Source organism: Pleurodeles waltl, chromosome 3_1 (assembly GCF_031143425.1).
Source record: "Pleurodeles waltl isolate 20211129_DDA chromosome 3_1, aPleWal1.hap1.20221129, whole genome shotgun sequence".
Lineage (NCBI taxonomy): Eukaryota > Metazoa > Chordata > Amphibia > Caudata > Salamandridae > Pleurodeles > Pleurodeles waltl.
In genome coordinates, this window is record NC_090440.1 from 1,581,930,782 (window position 1) to 1,581,942,763 (window position 11,982).

General features: G+C 41.0%; 1 protein-coding gene across 1 annotated transcript in view; it reads left to right on the forward strand.

Moving 5' to 3' along the window:
- LOC138283603 (cilia- and flagella-associated protein 251-like) overlaps positions 1-2,507 on the forward strand; it is a 31,752-nt gene extending 29,245 nt beyond the window's left edge. Inside the window, exon 6 of the mRNA XM_069221542.1 lies at positions 2,470-2,507. Within this exon, the coding sequence (XP_069077643.1) occupies positions 2,470-2,507 (38 nt within the window). The remainder of the gene's footprint in view (positions 1-2,469) is intronic.
- The last annotated feature ends 9,475 nt before the right edge of the window (positions 2,508-11,982 follow it).

Below are 11,982 nucleotides of genomic sequence, written 5' to 3' on the forward strand. Positions count from 1 at the left end.
GCAGAATAAACAGGTGCCCCATGTTTTGGGGACCACAAGAGTGTTAGCCAGGGCTTTGGGAAAATGAGAGTGATGACACTACCCCACAGACTTTTAGCAAGCTGGAGCCTTGAAAAACTTAATTGAACAGAGCCACGGATGGAATTTAACAGTGAGGAGGAGCCTGAAGGGCTTAGGGATGAGCAGATGTTTTGGAGATCTGGTGATGAGTTGGAATCTCAGGGCCTTAGTTTGGGCAGACCACCAGGGGAGCTGACAGTAAACAGAAGCCTTGGGGAATTTTATGGTGAAGATGTATTTCACTGAGCTCTGGGTAAGAGTGAGCAGGAGATTCAGGACCTAATGGTGAACAGGAACATAAGAGACCAGAGGATGAACAGGATCCCAATGACACCTGTGAGTGAACAGTAGCCGCTGGGGCCCTCAGTGTGAGCAGGAGCCTCTGAGATTTGAATCTGTGTAGGAGCCTCATGGGACCTAGTTGATTGACTGATTCATTACAGGATTTGTAAAGCGTAGATGGTTACCTCCAGAAAGGAAGGGTCCCAGTGACCTGAGAGTAGAACTGAGCTGAAGGATCGTCAGGGACAGTACCTTATTTGGGACCCACTGATGATGAGCAACAGCCTCACCATCTTAGTATGAGCAGGCCACCCAGTTCATTGATAGTGAATAGAAGCCAGACTAGTGGGCAAACATAATTCTCTGAAGATCTGTTGGGGAACGGATAGTGAGAATCTCCATGTATGAGCAAGAGTTATAGAGCCTTCTGGCAGAGAAGAGGCTCAGGGTTCCAAGGGTTATCAAGGTTTCAGGGAGACTCATAACCCTGAATATGAACGGCAGGAGGTTTATGAATTAACTACAGAGGAATAATGGTGTTTCCAGACTTGATCAATGCTATTGACCCTACAAATGTAAACTGATTCATGCACCACAAATTTCGCCCATTAGTCCCAGGTCTAACCAAACAATACTTACTGAAAGGAGATGATCCACGAATGGGGTTCACATTTTTGGGTGCCTGGGCCTATATTTGGTTCCAGTCTGAGTCTGTATTAGAGTGTCACACATAGAAGGGAGCCAGCTTCGAAGAGTAGAGAGGGCTATATTTTTAAAATATCCATCATGTAGTTCCATGCAAACACTCACGTTGAGACAAAAGGAAACACAAACAATACATTAGGTGAGACATCAATACTCCACTGGATTGAGCGAAGAAGCTTGACAACATCTCACACCAATGACTCATAGAGGCTAGAGAAAGAAAGCTGATCACTGAAAAGAGTAGAACAAATGCCTCTGCTATGTATATAGTTAGCAATGGGTCTGTATGTCAGTTGAGCTGTTAAAACGCAGACCTAATAACTTATTAGTTCTTGATATTCATTTCAACTTACTTTTTTCTCACTTAATGCTGTGTGAGCAGAAATATATTTACACAGAAGTCTTGCAATTAGCAACTACACAAAGGACTGTCTCCATTACCTTATTACGTGAATAATCCAATTTCGCCTTTAGAAAGCACTGCTATTATACAATATGAGGAGATAACAGTCCATTGTGACTTTCAGAAAGCAGCTACCCCTCTAATCACTGTTAGCAGTGTTGTGACCTTTGACCCTGTGCAACGATACTCTGCCTTTCCGCTTGGTTGGCTCTATACAAATACCAAATACATGCATACATACTTACATACATAAGCTTCAGGATGGCGTGAACCATGTCTTTAAACATAGCAAATGCACTATTGTCTGCAAACACTTCATTTAGGAAACAGCTATGCCAGAGTAGTCATCATGTAATAGGCTGCACTTCTCTGCTTTAAACCGTGAGTCCAAACGAGTTTACAGATTGTGACGCGCCATGAATACAGCAAATGACAGACCAGATACCACACAACACTAAACTATCATTAAAGCCACTCTACAACCTAATAATCTGCCATAAACAACTGGAAAGACAGGCACGATATTCAAAACAACGCGCGCGCAGTTCCCTGAAAAGGAGAACGTGTAACCAACGGAAGGATTGTCCACTGTTTTTTGTCTTTTGTTCTGCAGATAATCACTTTGTTAAATTATTGAGTGGGTTAGATGTGAAACCTGTAACTATGCTTTATGTCATTATTAACTCCCGCATGCTAAAAGTACCTGCAATTACTAAAATAATTAATGTTTTGCATTATTCTGTTATCTCCTCTTTGCTTCTGGGCTACTCTTTTGTTAGTGTGATACGATTTTATTTTTAGATTATACTTCGAAGCGCTAGTAATAGTGTAGCAGCTATATTTGACAGTTGCTTCTCCTGTTTCATATTTTTTTTAGCAGACACATAAAAGAAATATTTTAATCTATTAAATGAGTTCATTGTTAACTAATTTGTATGTCATTTTGAATCTTAATCTATTAAAAGTTTGTAAATGATAGTTGTATATCTTGTAACACTTTTTTCATTGCTTATTTGCAGAAATGTCGGATTTAACTATGCCAAGCCATTCCACTTAATAATAGTGTCATTTACACTGCTACTATAAATAAAAAATAATGCGCACAGCAATGTATCAAAATAATTACAAATGCAATGTAATATTCCTATATATTTATAATTTCATTAATTTGGCATGTTTACTTCACTGTTCCCTGCTAACCCTGTCCCATTTTCGGAGTAAGATTTGGGCATGAAATGGACAGGCTAAAAAGTAATCTGCCACAAGGAGTACAATGGGTTACTTTTGTGAACTCTCAATGTGGGACTCGATTCAGCTCAACTTCTGAAAGACATTATTATAAATGACCAGTTATATTACCCACTTGTGAAATAGAGAGCCTTTCTCATTGCTCCTATAAGCGCTGTGAGGAGAACAGGAAATGTGGACTCTCTCCGTTGACCAAGGCAACGTACACCTGCCTCCGACTATTGCCAATAACTGAATTCTGTAACCATACCTATTTCGGGTATTTTTACGTTAGACTGCAGTGGATCCACTATGCCTCTTTATAAAACATGCTGCTGTAATTCCTCTAGAAATAATATTAAATAATAAACATATTATTGCAACATATGTACATTAGGGTACTGCTAATGGATGTCACAATGTCCAGTTTCGAGTGGGTATAAAGCATTCTATTATTCATTTGATATTTTTAAACGAGCAGGAACGTATAATGAAAATGTGGAAGACTCAGCTTCTACAGCTCTTTATTCCACCCTTTAATGAAACTTGGCACTTGTGTGTGTCTTATTCTGAATCACATTGCTACAGCTGATGAGAACGACTCGGTCTGAGTTGATCCCAAGTAAATAATTTACCCCAAAATTAGTGTCATTTTAGTGTTTTTTAAATTTTTTAATAAAGGTGCCCGCATGTGCCCTGTCATCCCGCTATCTGTTGTAGGTAGGTTAAAGTCTATAAGGTCGAAGCCTGCAGCATATGGACCGCTTACCATCAAAATGAATCAAGATTCAAACCATCTCTGCTGTAGGAATCTCCTGACACCGAGTGAGTGTTAAGAAATTGCTTTATTCCATTCCAGTTACATCGTAGAAGGGAGACGTGCAGTTGCTCCGTCCGCTTCAGTAACCGTCTCTCTCACACCGTTCTCGAATGCCTCTAACAACATACAAGCGCGTGCAGAATTCCCAGCGCAAGGCATTCGAGAACGGTGAACATTCTCTACTACAGACACTACATATCTTCTCTCTTTACAATAGAAACAATATGAGAATAAACAATATATATTCCTATAAACAAAACAGTTGAACAAATCCCAATAACAGTTTCTAAAAAAACATTACTATGAATAATAGTCATTTAACTTCTTTGGTCTTACAATTCTCCTGTCAGATCTGCTCCACCTTGAAGAACGTTACTATGAATAATAGTCATCTAACTTCTTTGGTTTTTCAATTCTCCTGCCAGATCTACTCCACCTTCCACTCCTACAGTGGATTCCCTCCAAGCTCCTAGAGTCTCTGGAACTGTTAGATGACCTCAGGTCATTTGATGGAAGATGACGATCACCAGTGCTCCCTGAATCAACTCTATGTTGACATTGATGATCATGTTCTTCTCTCCCCTCATTCTTCCCTTCTAACCATTCTTTCCACATATAACTCTTCGGAATACTAATCTCCATTCCCGAGTCAACTCTGGTACTCTTACACAGTGACAAAGCAGATACATGCCACACTTTACCATCATTGAGTCGCGCCGAATTATTGTACACTGCAATTACTCTCATGGGGGAAGAAAATTTACTTTGGCCTTTGATAGTGTGTTTATTGCTCTTGACTCTCACAACATCACCAACACATAACTTAACCTCCTTACACTTGTGGATGTCATCATAATACTTCTTATATTTGTCCTGAGCTTTCTCAATATTTGTCTTCACCTCCTCCGGACACCATTCTACCCTTTTGGCAGCTTTGAGCCAACCAACATTATCTTTTGACATGGGAGTTCTACCCCTCATGAGTTCAAACGGACTTACATTCGTACTGTTACATGCAGTAATCCTAAAAGCTCACAGGGTTTTCCATAATTTTGTTTTCCAAACCAAATTGTTGCAATTAGACCATTGAATCATTCCTTTAAGTACGCGGTTAAACCTTTCTACAGAACCATTACCTGCAGGATGGTAAATTGAAGTGGTATGATGTTTTATTCCATTCCTTCCCACATAATCTTGGAAAGCAGAAGACGTGAATTGTGCCCCATTGTCCGACACAATACATTTTGGTAAAACCTCTCTTACAAAAATGTTATCCATAAATTTGATGATACTGCTTACATCAGCTTTCCTTACAATTCCTACCTCTGGCCACTTGGAAAAGTGATCCACAAGTACTAATAGGAAGGTCTGCTCATCACCTTCACCAATAGGTCCCATGACATCAATATCTACTCTTTCCCAAGACATGTTGGGAGAAGGAATGGGATGTAAAGGCGGTCTTAACATCACATGCGTTTTGTCAGCATTTTCACAAACGTGGCAATCTCTCACCATTCTTTCTACCTCCTTATCTATCCCCGGCCACCAGTACCAATGTTTCACTCTATTCTTAGTTTTACCGATGCCTAGATGGCCTTCATGGCAAATCTCAAGAATTTTCCCCCTTAAGGTGATGGGAGGTATTACCTTTCCATTCCTAAGAAATAGACCTTCTTCCATGGTTAATTCTTCCCTTACTTCCCAAAAAGGTAACACATTTTTATTAACCATTTTCTTTAACGGCCACCCTTTAGTAATCATGACACTAAATTCTTTCATCACCTCATCCAAGTTCTGCTCTGCATTCCATTCATCTCGCATGATTCCCTTGCATATACCTTCCTCCACAATAGCCACCCACATGTCTTCTTTTCCATCTTCATTGGTATTCTGAAACTCATCGGTATCTTTGGATGGCAAGGGCATGCGGCTTAAGAAGTCTGCAACTGTATTCTTCACTCCAGGTAAGTATTGCACCACATAGTTGTAGTCAAACAAGCGTACAGACATTTTCGCAAGCCTAGGAGAAGCCTTATACAACCCCTTCGTGGTTAAAACCTTTACAAGTGGTTTGTGGTCACATCTTAAGATGACTGTAGTACCCCACACATACTGTCTAAAGTGTTCTAGTGCCCATACACATGCAAGTGCCTCACGCTCAATAACTGAATACTTCTCTTCAGTAGGAGTTAATGATCGTGAGGCAAAGGCAATTGTATCTTCATACCCTTCCTTATTAATTTGGGTAAGAACTGCTCCTATTCCCTTGCAACTAGCATCAGTTGTAATAACACACTTAAGACTTGAATCAAAGCCTTGCAATGGTGGAGCTTTGCAGATATCATTTTTCAACATGTCAAAAGCATTTTGACACGCATCTGTCCACAAAAACTTGTTTCTTGCTTTAAGCAATTGCCTTAAATCATATGTTTTCGTAGAAAAGTTATTGACAAATTTGGAGTAGAATTCTACTAAACCTAGAAAAGCACGGACCTCATCCTTATTGTGAGGATTAGGTGCCTTGCTTATTGCAGACAATAACTCTTTGGTTTAATTCCCTGAGCAGATACAACATGCCCCAAGTAATTGACATGGTCACAAGCAAATTTGCATTTACTAAATTCTGCTGTCAAGCCCTTTTCATCCAACGTATTCAATACTTTTAATAAAGTCTGATCATGATCATCCCTTGACCTCCCCATCACCAGGATATCATCTTGGAAGACCATCGTATTATCTATTCCTGCAAGGATTGAGCTCATTAACATTTGGAACATGGCTGCTGCTGACGCCAAACCAAATGGTACTCTCCGAAATCTGTAACACCCAAAGGGTGTAACGAAAGCAGTCAGGTCCCTACTACTGGTATGTAACCGTACCTGATGATAGGCCGCTTTTAAATCAATGGTGGAAAACCATTTCATTCCCCTAGTGCGTGATAACATTTCACTAATATGTGGTAAGGGGAATTGATCAACTAGTATGTTCTTGTTAAGAGCTCTCAAGTCGATGCATAATCGTAATCTCCCATTGGCTTTCTTCACCACGACTAATGGGGCCACCCACTCTGATGATTCAATGGGTTCTATCATTTTCTCTTCTTGCAATTCATCCAACTGCAGTTTAACATCTTCCTTTAAGGGAATGTGAATGTTCCTTACTTTATGCACCTGTGGCACAGCATCCTTTTTTAAATTAATAAGGTGCATAAAGCCTTTCATTTTTCCAATCTTCCCCGTAAATACTTTGGAGAATCTCTGCAGTACTAGTTGACCAATTCCTAACCCTTTTTCTATAGACAATACTGGTTCAGGATTGTTGGGGTCCAATATTATGCCCAATTTCCTCTGATCAATCCATCCCAAAACGGAAGGACCAGTGACTGCAATATACAATTTTCCGGTCATTTGTCTATCCTTATACTGGAATTTCAATTCCTTGAAGCCTAACAATTTGATAATTTCACCAGTAAATGTCTTGATTGTTATGTCTGGTGAGCATAACTCTTCACCCACAATATGTTTGAGACTCCTTTCCCACACATTTTGATTAATAATAGTATATGGAGACCCCGAATCTACTACAATGCGCATAGTCACTCCTCCCAACACAATCTCACAACTTGGTTTTTTCATTCTATTTTTCTCCTCTTGCTTCGTGCATAGAATAGTGTCTTCGTCAGAAGAATTTACACACAAAATACACATGTTCAAATCGTCATCCTCTGAAGAGTTTGTGTCTTCTAGATCCAAGACTTTGCTACATCCACTCTTCCTCTGACACACTTTTTGGAAATGTCCTACAATTCCACATTTTAAACATTTCTGTTTTTTTGCCGGACACAATTTATCATTCGCCAAGTGGTCATAACTGCCACATCTGTAACACTTCTTTTTATCATCTGACTTATAATTTTTTGGTTCAATTCCTGTTCTCCCTGTGCCTCTCTTTTTAAATTCTTTAGTGTGTTTTTTTTCCTTTCACTCTTGCAATTATGGTCTCCTCCCTTTTATTTTCATTTAAAACTTCCTTTGCACACCTTCCCGTCAATTCTGCCCTTTTTACAATGTCAATGACTTCTTGCAAAGAGCTTTCTCCTTTGGCCCACAGATTGTCTTGAATGTTCGAGTTTGACGATTGCATAACAATCTGGTCACGAATGAGCTCGTCATGTAAATCACCAAATCTGCAATTAATTGCTAAATTCTTTAAGGCAGACACGTAATCCTCTACTGGTTCCTCCTTCCCTTATTTCCGATAAAAAAACTTATAGCGATCCACAGCTATGCAAACTCTAGGTCTGTAATAGTTATCTAAGTCTTCAAGCGCATTCTTATACAGGTCGCCATCACCCGCTTGCCTAGGTTTCTTATTAATATTTTTGCAAATTTTCAGACCACCTGGTCCTAAACAATGTAAAAGGATCCTATACTTTTTTTCAGCAGAAAGTTCCTCTTCTTCCTCAATGGCAGAGATATAATTTCTGAAATATTCACTCCATTCCTCCCATTTTAATATTGGTGAACCAGAAACAGGAATAAATGATTGAGGAGGTGATAAGTTCCAAGGGTTGTTCACCGCCATGTGTTTGTTTTCTATAATTGTTAGAAATAGGTTATAGATGGCTTAAATGATGTATTTCAACCACTAATAAACCAATTTCTAAATAAAAATTGCTGCTAGGATTATCGCCTTTAGGAAAGGTCCAAATGACAGCTAGATTAGACCGACATTAAAATGGCTGCCTCTTTGTTAGCAGGAACTGTCCCAATTTAAAATGGCTGCCGCTTTGAGATGATGTGTGGATTAAAATAGCTGCCTCTTTGTTAGCAGGAACTGTCCCAATTTAAAATGGCTGCCGCTTTGAGATGACGTGTGAGCACGTCCCGACCAATCTAAAATGGCCGCTGAGATGGAATGACGTATAAGTTAGAGGCAGTACCGATAGCAGTGCACACCCACCCAGTGCTGTCACTGCGCCACTCCCAGTCGATCTGCGGCTGCAGTGTGAATGCTGCACAGCCCCTGACTCACCGGAATGGCGGCTCTCAAATATGAGGCACACTCGTCGCGCTAAAGACACGAAAGTGGATGGGTTGATTCGCCGCTCGTCGCCAATTGTAGGAATCTGCCGACACCGAGTGAGTGTTAAGAAATTGCTTTATTCCATTCCAGTTACATCGTAGAAGGGAGACGTGCAGTTGGTCCGTCCGCTTCAGTAACCGTCTCTCTCACACCGTTCTCGAATGCCTCTAACAACATACAAGCGCGTGCAGAATTCCCAGCGCAAGGCATTCAAGAACGGTGAACATTCTCTACTACAGAAACTACATCTGCCGTAACAACCAGAGAAATTACAGGAGGAATCACTTGAAGATTCAACATTGGAATCAGGAAATTTAAAGACCGCCACTGAACCAAAATAATTCGTAAGACCACATCGACTCCCACCACTACCTCATCAATAAGAGCCACCATCAACATTAGTTAACTCACTAGGATATACGTTCACTACCACCCAAATGCTCTGTATACTAATTAACGCCAGATCATTGATCAAGAACAGAATGCATATCTAAGACCTAGATGAGAACAAACAACGGGATCATCGTGAAACCCGACTAGAGGAAAATGATGTGCCTTTACTGAATGTGGCTATCCACAATAGGTATTTGGCATAGTTAAAAAAAAAACTATCACTCAAAAAGAGTGGTGGTGGCTAGGAATACTTTAAAAAAACACCTTATCCATTTTCAGCACTAAAGAAAATGCAGTCTCAATGCACGTCACTATTTGTTTGCTAACGACCCAGCCTAACCCCTTTGGCCTCCTTCCTTCTTATCTATCAACCACCTCCACATAACCCAGCCTTCAATTATGCACTTCTAGACACAGTATCAGAGATTACGATTGACTTACTATTGACCATCCAAACCTTTGCATCACTGGAGATCTCAACATTTGGTTTGATGAGTGGGAACCACATCGTACATCAAATATTCTTGGTAACCATACATCGTTGGATTTACATCACAGGACCAATTATTTCAGCAGGGCATATTCTTGATGCCATATGTGGATCAAAAGGACTGATCTCAGTCACAGGAAACAACTTGGTAACCTGGAGTGATCGCCATGTCATCAACTTTAACCTCAAGAGATGTAGGAGTACTTCAGATGTACTGCGGAAGTAGTAGATTTTATACATATTATGTGGGATTGTCTGGTAATACGGAAATCTTGGGACCTAAAATTGCCAAACTTAATAAAATCATAGAGACTCACATAAAACCTGACCTACTGTTGGCACTACTCGGATATGTAAAGGAAGTCTCAAAACTGGTGAGAAAGATTGTGCCATAGAAGGATTATTAGCAAAACAGCCTAAAACAGTGGTACATTGGGCCCAATACTAACGTTAGAAAAATTGCAATGTGATTTAACATTTTGTAATGATGCATCAGATAGTTACATCATGTTGATGCCAGTCAAAAGCAGGCCACAGAATAAATGAGGAGCATTCCAAGCATTTATGGCCAAGGCTGTAGGCGATCTAACGGATGAGACTGAGACGACCAATACTGAGTAATCACAGAATAAGTATACACTGGTATTGAGCTACCTGATAATGAGGAAGGGGTGTTCAATCTCCCACTTGCTTCTTGCTGCCATGCAATCCATCCTATCGCTCTGGGGCCAGCAGGTGTTACCACCAGAACTCTGCTGGCTTGATAGACTATGGAGGGTTCTAGGCATGGAAAAACTGTCAAGTGAAACTAGGGGCACCGTCAAGGAGGTCATGAAACAATTGCAGCAGCTATTGGACTTCTTTGCCTCAGATTAGAAGGAGTCGACATGCCCTAAGATGCTTAGGGCTTTGAAATTTCTCGAGGTCTTGAAGATTAAGAACTACTACTCTTCTGTTCACCCCCTACTACGAGTGTCTCTTAACGCCTGTCTACCTATAGTATCCTTCAGGGTTTTTGTCAATTGGCAGTCTCCATGTCTCTTTATTTTTTGTTTCTTCCTTCTATAGAGTGTCAGAGAGAGGGCCGGCCTAAGGGTGGGAGGGTTTTCATTGGGATCGGGGACTATTGTTTACTTGGGCTGTTTTCCTGTCTTCTTGTCAGAAATGCTAATAAAAAGTACTTGAGCTAAATTTACACTTGTAGTGATGAATGTATTTAAACATTTTATTTTGGTTTTCACTTTTTTTCACTCCTTGAGCCCTTTATGTGGTTATGTAACAGAAATGTAAATGAAAAACGAATTCTCTTGCACATCAAAACATATATGAAATGTTTATAACTTTTAAATTACCATGATATGGAGAAATCTAAAATAAAACATTTAAAAACTTTAACATTTCCATGACAATACATCCACCAACAAGTACTACTACATGTATTGCATGAATGAGAACCAGGCTATGGAAGAACCTTGACCTGAATGCTATGCATGCCAAACTAACTACTACTGAACCTTTTAATCATGCAATGTCCATGCAGACGTTCCACCTATGGTTGAGAAAGTCATTTGAGGCAGTGATTCTCACCAAAACAATATGTCAACAACATTGGCCCTCATTACAACCCTGGCGGTCGGTGTTAAAGCGGTGGTAATACCGCCAACAGGCCGGCGGAAAAATAAAATGGGATTATGACCGTGGCGGAAACCAGCAACATAGACAGCCACTTTAACACTCCGACTGCCAAGTGGGTACAAACAAACAGCGCAGCGGAACCCGCAAACAGACAGGCGGGAGACAATGTGCCGCCCACCCTATCACAACAGGCCTATCCACCACCTTTTCCGGGGCGGAACCAACGCGAATAAAAACCACGGCGGAAACAGTACACAGAAGGGAAAACACTCACCTCTCCACACCCCACGAGGAACCAGGACGCCATGGAGCCCGAATTGCAGACATTGCCGGCGATGGTCTTCCTGCTCCTCTATCAGGAGCTCCAACGAAGGCGGCGACGACCACAGTGAGTACTGCACCTACAACACAGGGGAGGGGGAAGGGAAAGAGAGTGACACACACACGTAACACCCCCACCCTCACCCACAACACCATACACACAAACACATGCTGCAACATTACATATACACCCCCCCCCCAACCTCCTGGAAGAACGCAAGGACAAAAGGAAATGATTTGAACAAATGTAATCATGTGAAATATCATTATCAAAATGCAAAATCCAGTATATACAATTATGTACACCAAATATACAAGTCCGGATAGTGCACCAATCATTGTCCGTGGACCACTGGGCCCAAAATGCATGGGCGAGGCCCACACTAGATACCTGACTCCAAACGGAGAGAACACTGGAGGGGCATCACATAGAAAATATACAGGCACCTCAGGGGGAGGGGAGGCACCTCAGCCTGATGAACGCATGACGCCACTGCTCCACGAGGGGACTCCATGCCCACAGTTTGGCCCTGGTGAGTGCAAAGCCACAGTCTCTCAAGT